Here is a 12,472-nt window from a genome sequence, read left to right as displayed (position 1 = left end):
AGGGTCCCAAATCAAACGCGCAGACGAGACAAGTGAAATGAAATTGATCCTCCGCAACACCACATTATCATCAAACTTTCACTACACTACTTTCATATAAATATTGTCCCCTCCCGAGTCACCAAGATCCCAAACTTGAAATTCATCTTTGTAATACATCATGATTGCCACCGGGAATAGACTTCATAATAAGCCAAATGTAAAGATTGCTCTAGCAAATAATCCTCGATCAAATCTGCATCACCAGGAGGTTGAACAACTACCGATAGAGCTTGCTTATTCGGAGGGTCACTGAAAAAACCAAATTTCCATAAGTTGATCATCGAGCATTGTTTCAATGATATTTGTGCAAGTACCTTCTTCCAGAATCATTTCCTTCATCTTGGACTCAGATACCAAGTAGATTTTATCTTTATGGTAAATGATTTCGCCAACCACTTTGTATCTGTCATCCTGTACTTGACCATCCAATAGTTGGCATGCAAAAGTATTCTCGGAGTATCTGACTAATAGATGTGCCCTCCAATCAGCTTGAAACTGAGTCATAGTGTAATCCAAGTCAAAGCTCTTCATTCTCCCAACAGGCTAGCAGAATCACCAGGTCTAATACCATTGTGATGATCCTGTTTCCCCTATACCTTCTTTGTACCAGTATTTCCCATTTATTGCAAAAATGGCGATTGAGGGAGCAAGTGGAAATAGTCGTATGACTTGATGGGGAAGCCACACGGTAGTTAGGACACCGTACGGTTAGACTAGCCAGTGTACAGTGCATATAGTGTCCGTATGGTTGAGCACAATGGATGGTGTACAGTCAAGACTTGAAGCCATACGGTGTGATAGGGGGACAGAGTGATGTCCGTATAGTAGGCTCAAGAGGTCGTACAGTAGTAGTGAGATGTCTTGGTCGTACAAGATGGTTGGCAAGGCCGTACAATGTAGGCAATGCAATCCGTATGATGGAGTTGGAGGAGTACGGGGGGGTTACAGAGTTTGTTGGAGTGAGGGAGGAGAATAATCGTGTGATATCCCTATTTTGACATATATAATTTAATAATAAATAAGTATAATATATAAAGTTTATAATATTAAAATGATTAAAAAAGTATATAAATTAAAAATATAAATTGTTATATATCATATATATTATCATACATATATTAGATATAAAAAAAATATACTATTGAATATAAATTATATATATATCAATACTATGATATATAAGATTAATGAATAAATAATATTTTTAACACTAATACTATTAATAATTTAATAACGATATCACTATAGATATAATATATGTTATTAAACTTATATAAATAATATATATATATTAGTATAATATATGGTATCATTAATATAAATATATATATAATCAATATAAGTATTTTATTCTTAATATAATATAATTATTATCAATGAAAGGACATGACTCTATGAAACATGCATGTATATATATATCAAACATTGAGAGGGATATAATATGGAATATTATCAAATTGATACAAATAAAAAGGTAAATAAATAAATGTCCCCAAAGGGGACATTACAAGTGGTATTAGAGCATCAAACCTACCATCCTGTAGGGCATAATCAAAACTTTATACCTCTAGTTTGTAAAATTAATGTCTTTCGTGAAAGTGCAATTGACTGTAAATTAAATTTTTAATTGAAGCTATTAGGGAGAATGGCGAAATTGTAGAGACTTAGCATATGGTAACCAAGACCATCGAACATTTAATATAGAACATTCAGCCAATGAAGGGAACTATTATATGAGACGGGGGAATACTTAAATAGAGTGAAGCATTAATTCGTGCATATCAATATATAAAATATGCATTCAACTAATTAATCTAGGAATGATGGAGCAATATGCAAATAAGTCATGGAAGAAGAAAGGAGATACTCGACATCGCAAATCATTCAAATCTAGGGATAGCATATTGAGAAGATATCAAATGGAATAATAGGGTAGTCTTAAATTGAAATAGAAGCTCAATGGAGGAGGAATACATTCAGTACTTCATTTCTATTTCTCATTCAATAAAGAGAATATGTATGGTGAGAAGATGTTTCATGCTTGACCAACTTAGTAATAGATAATTACATATTTGGTGCGACGTGGCATGGAAGCGTGCCAACAAATAACAATATAAATTAAGCATACAGATTTCAAATAGGGAATAGCATATCAATGGAAGGAGATATACCAGACTTAGATTCACCAAATAAGTATATTTTGATAAGCTGAAAGAGATTTTTGAAATGATTTAAAAAAAGATATTGGGATAAAACCCAAGAAGTGAAATCATCAAGTATTGAAAAACAAGAATCACTATTGAAGACACTGAGCATGATAGAAAAGAATAAAATGTAATTTCAAGAGTAAATCCTTTGAATGTATCACCACTAGGAATGATGGCCATAGTCATCTAATGTTGTTAAGATCGTAGGATTAAAAATAAAAAATAAAAATTCTATCAATGATGGAAAGTTTATATTCATATGTATTAAGAAAGACAAGAGGAGTATCATGGATGTTCAGATTCAAAGTTTGTTCTTTATGACAACAACAATGAATCAAACATGTGACATAGTGGACGATTATGACCAATATTTACCATTACACAAGGACTTCTAAAGAACTCCTTTATCTCTCTTTGGGCTAAATTATATTTAGGTATATATGACAGAAATAAATAAGTCTATAAAGGTATTTAGAAAGAATAGTGCCAATTCTACATGATTCCCAAATATAAAATGAAAGAATATTTGAAGGTGTATTCAAAGACTCTCTTGATAGAGATAAAGTGAACAATTGCACATAATTTATCTTCAAGAGCTGTTCATAATGCCAGTAACATAAGCGCTTGAATGTTCAAATGAGATTGTCAGTAGCATACAAGAATAAGTCTCACAAATAGTTGAAAGATCAGACATTTGAAGTCGTACATAAGGGAACTTATTTGGTGCTCCAAATAGTTAATAGCAATCCATTTGGCCTCATAATCTTCAATAATAAAAACAACTTGTGGATGATTAAGGAATCATATATTATTATTTTACTAATTGAATAGCTATTATTCATCACATATGAAAATAGTGTTCGAGTATTGGAAGCATATTATGAAAAGAGGCATAATCATCTTGGCCTACCCCAAATAATAGTCAGTGCAAGTATTGAAAGCCAATAAAAGATATATCTAGATAGATGTATTTGCAAACAAAGATGGTGCGCAGAATTGCCAGAGCCGAGCAACACAAAGACGGAATAGGGTGAGGGTTGAATCCCACCGAAACTAGAGTAGCCAAGTAGGGAAGATCTTTTACTTCCGAAATGGCGAACAACAAAGAATCCCATTGGGAATTCACAATACAAAGAAGAATAAACCCAAATCGCATACCAACTACTACTTGCGTATCGTGCTTAAATACCCTTTAGAGAAACTTTTTGAGGGTTTACAAAGATAGTTGACGGTCACACCTACCTATGGAAACAATTAAAGAAAAATGGGGTCCGAGATATTGTAAGTCAATAGGAACTACAAATACAAATATTATTAATTTTGGCCCCATATTAATTAATTAAAGTAACTAATTAAAGGTCTTTTTGTTATATTATTTAAATTCTAGGACTAGTTAATTAATTAATTAAATTTAATTATTACATTAAAATTTGGGGACATGACAATTCTATGAAACAAATAATGATTTGCAAGTACAGATTGAAGAACCTAGAGATGACCCTAAACAAGAGGCTAGAGAAGGGAAAAGGACACTAGAATAGAGGACACCTAGCTATGTTGCAAGGAATCACCTTGTGGAACAAATCATCAGAAGTGCATAGAAGGGAGTAATGACAAGGAACAAGGTAAATGAATAGTTATATTTGATTTCATAAGTTGTACCTAAGATAACTGACGAGGCATGCAAAGATGAACATCGGATGAAGGCTATGGGAGAACTTGATTAGATTAAAAAGAACAAGACTTGGGAACTAGTCTCTAGACCTAAAGATAAGAATGTTATTGGCACTAAATGGGTATTCAAGAACGAGATGAATAAACAATGTGAAGTGGCAAGAAACAAAGCAAGTTTGGTATGTAAAAGTTACTCACAACATGAAGGAATTGATTTTGAAGAAACTTTTTCCCTCTGTTGCAAGACTTGAAGTAGTAAGAATAGTTTTGGCTTATGCATCTAACAAGAATTTTTAGGTATATTAGATGGATATTACGTCAGCATTTTTGAATGGCGAAATTGTGGAAGAGGTCTACATTGAACAACCTGATGGATTTCCTCTTATTGAAGAACAAGACATGGTTTACAAATTAAAGAAGACATTATATGGACTGAAACAGGCTCCTAGAGCATGGTATGCGAGATTGGATAAGCACTTGGTAAGTTTGGGATTCAAGAAAGGTAATACAAATAGTAACATTTACTTGAGAAAGAATTTAGATGCTTTGTTAGTCATTGTAGTATTTGTAGATGATATTATCTTTGGAGGCAATGTTGAGGCTAGTGAAAACAATTATGAGAAAATGGAGAATGAATTTGACATGATTACGATTGGTGAGATGAAATATTTCTTGGGATTGCAGATAAATCAGAGTAAAGATGGAATTTCATATCATAGACCAAGTATCTAAAAGATCTATTGACAAGATTTGGATTGGAGAACTGTAAGCTAGTTGGTATCCCCATATTTATAGGTTGCAAATTGTCAAGTAAGGATGAGTCTCCCAAGACAATACAAACAAGGTATAGATCAATGATAGGAGGATTGCAATATCTAACTCATACAAGACCAGATATAGAAATTGCAATTGGTATTGTTGCAAGATTTCAAGTAGATGCTAAAGAAACTCACTTAGCAGCTGTAACAAGGATATTCAAATATTTGAAGGGCACATCAGATTATGGATTATGGTATGACAAATCACATGATTTCACGTTATGTGCATATACTGCAGATTGGGCAGATAATGTGGATGATAGGAAGATTACTAGTTGTGGTGTATTCTTCTTGGGAGGAAGATTAGTTTCATGGCTAAGCAAGAAACATGATTGCATTTCACAATCCACAACAAAAATAGAGTTTGTAGCAGCAACAAAGAATTGTAGTCAGATCATCTGGATGAAGCAAATGTTGAAGGACATAGGTATTGAGTTTCCAGAGCCTATTATCATTCATTGTGACAATACAAGTATAGTAAGCATGTCAAAAATTTTAGTTTTACATTCAAAGACTAAACACATTGCTAGAAAGCATCATTTTTTGAGGGAGAGATTTGCTGAAAAAGAAATCAGATTGGAGTATGTCAGTACAAAGGAACAAATAGCATATATCTTTATTAAGCCTTTGGATAAGGATACTTTTGAGTACCTTAGAGGTATGCTTGCGGCTATTTTAGAGTAATTGATGCAAGGATTGCATCCATCTAGTGTAATCAAAGCACTATTCATTATGGACTGGATGCTTGATTCTACTCCTAAGAGGGAGCAATAGTTGCTTTGGGCAGAGTTATTAAAAAGCTCTTATGTAATGATTTTGATGCAACAATATTTGTTGGCACTTGGTATTTGCAGATTGGTTTGAGCAAGTAAATAATGAGAACACTTCAGATTCTTAGATTTGCATTATGGCACCTTTTTCATTGATGTCAATGGAGGAGAAGAATACATGAAAAACTCATTCATGAATGATATATGAATGGAGGAGAGTATTCAATAGAAGATTGATGTCAATAGGGGAGTATTCATCATATGGGGAAGAAGAATTTTGAGTAGTTTGGATTTTGATGGTTTTTCATCATATACTATGATCAATGATAAAGGCGGAGATTGTTACCATATTGAGAAGATTTTTTAGTATATACCAAAGGGAACGCTTGTTGAGAGATGGTTTAGTGGTTCGTACTTGGATGGATTGTTTATGTGTTGCATTCATGACTTGATTTGTCATTGATGTCAACATATATGTATTATGGTATGTGACAGATAGAGTTTCAAGATATCACAGTGGCAGATTTGATCAGCAAGGTTTGGGTATAGAGAGTTAAGCTACACGGGCTTAGATTCATGTTCTTGGATGTGTTCAAATAATACATCTATGTTCACTCAAGTTAGTATGAAGATTAGGATGAGTTACAATTGACTTATTGAAGACTAGTTATGAGCTAGTGTGCAAAAAACAGTTTACTAGTAATTCAGTTGTGTCTGTTAAGAAAGAAGGAACGAGGTTAAAAGATCTTAAATCATGGTTGAAGACATGTTCGTAATGCTATGTTTGTGGTAGTAGATGCTAGAGATCATTCTATAAAGGTCATTGAAGTATAACATGTGATTTGTCCAATAGCAACCGACTCTAGTTATGGGATTTATTTTGGAAGTTGTAAAGCAGCGTATGGAACTTAATTGAAATATCATATTGAGGTCCTATATTACTCATTGTATATTGGGAAAGCCCTCAAGACTGACTCAATTGGTTATTAGGACAAGGTATAAAAGAAAGGTTGTTTCGTTGGTTGTTAGCATGATTTTGTGATTGTGTGAAATGGTATTAATGTTGAGAATGCAAATTTGATCAAAGATAAGCAACAAATGATGTTGAGATTGGATTGAGAACTTTAAAGAAACTGTATTGGCAAAGAAGTCGTTGTATTCGTTAGTTCACTACTTGGAATATTTTATCCTAGAAATCAGTTTTGTGTAATAGGTCTGAAGCAATTTGGACATTGGGTTTAGTTGTCTTCTTTTGACAAGGATTCAAAGTCTCCTAACAGGGACTCATATGTACTATTTTTTTTGTAATTGGCTCTTAACAGGGTCATATCCTCTTACAAGAAACTTTTATATTAGTACATCATTTTGTGGGTACCATCCCCACCGGAGTTTTCCTTCCGATGAAGGGTTTTCTTAGTTAACAAATCATCGTGTCATTGTGTAAGTTCTATCTCTTGGCATTGTTCATATTATTGGTTATTGAAGTTGGATTTGATAAGTTTAAGTTAGATTAAGCATACAACTGATCCAACTCCCTCCCCACTCCCCTCTGAGTTGTATTGGTGGACTTTACTTTCTAACATTTGCATGATCTTGTCCTAAAACTCATGGTTTTCTGATTTTTTTTCCACATTAAATCATGGAAGGGTTTTATACGATTTTCTACATTAAAAAAAATGAAAGTTTTTTTTATAATAATTTTCTTCAAAGTTGTGGGTGTGTTAGAATTTTCTTACAAACGAAGTTGAACGGTGTGCATATCATGGTTTTCTGAAGGCCAAGCTATTTTTATTTTGTGGGTTTTACTATTTTTCTCAAAAGAAAAGTTTTGTATTTTGAGCATAAGGCCATGGAGGTTTTTTTTTTTTTCACAAAACAAAACACATTAGGTTGCATCCTAATTTTCACAATCATGGGATCTCACTTTTTCCATGACTTTTTCACACAAAAATGTAGGATCTTTCTCTAGACAAAATAAGGACATTTGCATTGGGGCTAAGTGCATTTCTATAAGGAAACTTGACTTTCATAAGGTTTATATTTGAACTTTGAAGTATGGAAAATCAATTTTTTGTAAGGATTTTGAAGCCCTTCTGCACACTTTATAGCGTATTTTGGACTATTTGACTAGGCAAAATATTAATGGACTTAGGAAATTTATCTCAAACCATTGTGATTTGTCCCAATAAAATCTTAATCTTGACACTCATGTCTACACTAGCAACCTAACAAATTGATCACTCAACCAATCATTAACCTTTTTAACTCTAAATTGTCACCTTGACTGCCAAAACCTAACAACTACAAGTGAAAAAATGGGGTCCCCATTTGCAATGGGATGATGGTGTTAAAACCTCACAATAGGTACCTTGATCATTGGTGTGGAGTCTAGCTAGGGAACAAAAGTATCCACAATCATCAAGCAAGAAATTTTCTCAAACCAAGTACATTATGGAACACAGCCTTTGGTGGCAGCTTTATCTGAAGTTCATCAATAATTGTGCACCTAGGTGGTGATGACAATGGGGCAGAGAACCTTTTCTAAGCCCTACAACGATGGAAGACAACTTGATCTGAGGAAACAAAATGCAGCAAGAAAAGACAGTTCAAAGAGAGCCCTATACTTTTAGTGCATTTATTATGATCAGTGATAAAATTGTCCATTGTTCCATTTCATCACAATTTCCATTTCCCCATTAGCCCATTGCTAGTTGGATTCCCATGAAGTCCTAGTGAGTTTTACATGCCTTATTTCTCTACATGCCCAAAAGATGTAAAAATTCCCCATTTACAGATACCCTTTTCTGTTCAAAAATGTAGGACTCAGTTGATTTTGCTATGAGCTCAACAGTATGATTTAGCAAGAATTATGATCTCTAGGCTTGGAATGGTTTCGTAACCTGACTGAAACAACAGAAGTAAAGCACATAGAGTTAGGGGCAATTTCTTTATTGACTAGCCCCTCTATCCTATCAACACACATTAATTGTCATCTATCGCTGATCTTGACTTTCCTTTAGCAAGAGAGCCAGTGGCAACTGACATGTTCAAATAAACTAAAGATGGTAATTTTTCCATTGTGATTAGAGTTGTGAATAGTTTAGTTTTCTATTTCCCTTGACTTTATTTTAAGATCATTTATGAAATATGAATCAATTTTACATGTAAGAATGTTGACTGTAGTGCATATATGAATTTCGGAATTTCTCTGTTAAACGTAAATATCAATCAAACGTTGAGATGGAAAGAAACATACCTTTGAACACTCAAAAGATGTAAGCATTTGTCTCCACAGATATGACATTTCATCATCTTCATTGTTTCCTTCTTGTACGCTTGCCTCGAAATCAGCATTTGGGCGTGCACACAACAAATCACTTTGAATTGCTCTGTCTTCCCTAAATAGGGATTCATGTGTATTGATAAGATGGTCAGAATGGTTCTCAGTTTCTTTTTGTGGTTCTACATTTTCCATCATTTCTAAATCATCCGTGTCTCTAGATACATAGCTATTCTGATTCTCAACTTCTTGTTGCAACTCTACAACTTCCTTCTCCTTTGAGTCATCCATCTCTCTTAGTTGACAGTTTGTCTGATTATCCACTTCTAGAAGTGAATTTTTCGTCTCAGCCACTGCTTGATTCAACTCAGTGGCACAGCTTTCCTCTTTTGAATTTTCTGAATTTTGAGAAAAAACCCCTGGGTTTATGCCATCCCTGTTTTGTTTGGTTACACCTGGAATTTCTGACAGTTCTGTATCAGAGTCTGTAGAATCTGATATATTCACACAATATGAAGAGCTAACATCTCTCTTTTCTCGTTGAAACTTCTTTGGACTAGACTTTAGAATTTCTGAAATATTTTTCTGTGAATATGCCAGAAATTTTTTAATGTCAAATCATGAATAATTTACCATGGATATAATAATACCCTCTACATTATCCAGACTAACTTATGTAATTTCTGAAAAGAACAATGGTTAGTGAAGTGCAAGGATATACATATGCCAATACATTCTTTTGAAGATTCAATAACTTGGACAGCTGCTCCTCTATTTTGTGCCTCTTTGCGGTAGCAGTTAATATTTTCTCTTTGACACTCCCATAATTGATATGATCACCTGAGTCATTCACTTTCTTCTTGGGTTTGGATGCTACAAAAAATAATGCAATAAATCAGATTCTGTAAAGATTATTAGATTCAAGCATGACACATGTAATGGTTTGTTAAGAGTTGTCTAATATCATTAAAAATTTATACATCCACCATTTAGTTTTTAAATCTCAAGCAAATCCAAAAACATTTGAAATTGAATTTTATTCTGCTTATATAGCCTACTCATTTTAATTTCTAGATAAAAGACACAAGGGTTTTAGGATATTGAAATTTCCTCACAATCATTTTTCTCATTTTACAACATTGTAAATGCTACAAAGACTTTTATGAATTTTTTCATCATGATAGAGTTTGTTTATAACTTTATAGTGAAAAGGAAAACTCCTGATGACTGTTTTCTCAATTCCTAATTTGCAACTGATCATATTATATTTTGTTGTTAGCATTTGTAGAAAGTGTGTTGTTTATTGTTTTGAAGAAATATGGCTAGTATTACTCCAGAAAAAAAATGACTTAATCAGTTTAGCATTATTGTTTGCAAGGAGAATCACTCCCTTTGTAGGAAAGGAAAGAACACCACTGCGGATGAATGTACACAAGCAAAGAGCTCACATCCCTTTTAAACCACTCAAATCTAGCTTGCATAATCAAGTCCAACTCTTACCCAAAAAGTGTCATTCCCCATATTGAGCAGTGAGGCATCTTCCTTAAAAGAAAATTTGCATATTGTCAAATAAACTGATAGTCACCAACCATAATGTGGATTGTGGACCTTGCAGTAATTCCTGATCATTGAACAATCCCCAGAAGAGGTCCTTACAAACAAAGTGAGTAGGTGAAAAGGAAATTGAAATCAGCTAAACAACCCGAAAACTATCTAGCCATTGCACACTTGCAAGTCAACTATCTCCTCTTTCATAGTCTATGATAAAATCATCTGCAATACACACCATACCTGTTGTCGGTAGAAATTGTGTATCGGCCGATGGATCCCTTCGGAAAAGTTTATGTATCTGGCCGACGGACTCCTTCGGGAAAGTTCTTCGGAAAGTATTTATAACCCCTTCGGAAAGCATTGTAATCATCATAATATATCATCGAAGTATAATGTACTGTGGGCATATGCGAATAATAATAAGAGTTCTGTTGTTTTCTGTTCATGTTCGTATTCATTGTCTGTTTCTTAATTAATCTATGCGGTAAACATTTGGCGCCATTGCCCGATGGACCTGGTACACAGGCAGGCGGATATGAATTAAATGCCGAATCAGTTGAACAAAGATAAGAATAAGCTGAAGGAAAAAGATGATATACGTGTTGCGCAGGAAAATTTATTTCTGGCTCAGCAAAAAATTGCGACGGAAACAAGAGCGCAGAAGGATTGTTGAAGGAGACTCGACAACAGCTTGAGTTGGTGGAAGAAGCGAGGGAGGAGTTTCTGAACTTGCATACGCCACAGGAAGAGAATCTTGACGGAAGGAGATCGACTCGCATGGCTCGGAGTGCCGACGGAGCATGAGCGTGGAGTGACCTCTTCGTCCGAGATATACTTCCAGAACGAACAACTTTGGTTGACGAACCCTCTTCTTCACCAAATAGCGTGGAAGCAGAAAACAACGCAGGTATTGAAAATAGTGCGGAAGCAGAAAACAGCGTGGGTGTGCAGAACAACGCGGGTGTCTAGAACAGCGCGGGTGTGCAGAACAGCGCAGGTGTTCAAAACAATGCGGGAGCTCAGAACAGCGCGGGTGTTCAAAATAGCGCGGGAGTGCAAAACAGTGCAGGTACACAACAAAACCCTAACATACAGTGATAATGGCAGGTCCGAAGGAAAAGTTGCCTAAATTTGATGGTGATGAAGCAGCTCATCCCATTCGACATTGTAAAACATGTGAAACAATCTGGATAGCAAATGGCATAACAGATACAAATGAATGGATCCGACAATTTTCCGCTACCCTACGGGGTGTTGTGATTGATTGGTTTACTGATACTAATCCACAAAAGTTAAACAGTTGGGATAACATTAAGGAGTTCATCGCAGAATTTCAACTTTTGCGTGATGATAATGAAATTGTAGCGGAGATATTCAATACCAAGCAAAAGAAGAATGAAACAGTACACATCTTCGCCAGGAGATTGAAGAACTTAATCAGTAAAATGGAGAATAAGCCGGCAGATGGTCTCCAGAAAAGATGGTTCATTGAAGGCCTTCACCCGAAGCTGCGGAAAAAGATGAAGATCGTGCCACCATCGACATACATTGAAGCATACAATCGGGCAATGAACCTCGAAAGTGACCAGAAGACAAAGAAGAAGAAGAAGACCAGCTCATCGGATTCAGAGGACGATGACCCTTCAGGAGAAGATAGCAGCGATGATGACGAGGGATGCAACAAGAAGGTCCGTGCTCTCCAGAAGGACATGATTCGGATGATGAAGGAATTCAAAAACATGAACAAGGAGACTAAGGGTAATGACCTATGGTGCACGGAGTGTAAGAAAGAAGGCCATACGAAGGGATCCTGCCCGAAAGATCAATTTTGTGAAATCTGCCAGATCCTGGGACACTTGGTAAAGGAATGCCCTTTCAATTTAAAAAGAAGAACACCGCAGCAAGTGTTCCTGTCATAGGAGGCATCCCCGTCAGGAGGGAACGGGAATACCAGTACGGAAGGAGCCACATCAGGCGGATACAGAAACAATCGGCGCAGTCAAAACAACAACAGCAATAACAATGGCAGCAACAACAATAATGGCGGAAGGAGTCGAATTCAGTACGATGCGAATGGTTGGCCAATTGTTCAATGCCGTGCATGTAATCTATGGGGTCACTTCGCCTGAG

General features: G+C 35.3%; 1 protein-coding gene across 1 annotated transcript in view; it reads right to left on the bottom strand.

Annotated features, from left to right (window-relative positions):
• LOC149562953 (protein CHROMATIN REMODELING 35-like) overlaps positions 1-12,472 on the bottom strand; it is a 188,134-nt gene that overhangs the window by 143,141 nt on the left and 32,521 nt on the right. The window contains exons 2-3 of the mRNA XM_089823949.1: positions 9,525-9,664; positions 8,768-9,376 (exon numbers count right to left, since the gene is read on the bottom strand). Coding sequence (XP_089680075.1) covers positions 8,768-9,376; positions 9,525-9,664 — 749 coding nt within the window. The remainder of the gene's footprint in view (positions 1-8,767; positions 9,377-9,524; positions 9,665-12,472) is intronic.

The sequence above is a fragment of the Cupressus sempervirens genome, chromosome 4 (assembly GCF_028749045.1).
Source record: "Cupressus sempervirens isolate cs-2001-9-10 chromosome 4, ASM2874904v1, whole genome shotgun sequence".
NCBI classification, from domain to species: Eukaryota; Viridiplantae; Streptophyta; class Pinopsida; order Cupressales; family Cupressaceae; genus Cupressus; species Cupressus sempervirens.
The sequence above is the reverse complement of the archived record's forward strand: the minus strand, read 5'-3'. Positions and strand labels throughout refer to the sequence as shown.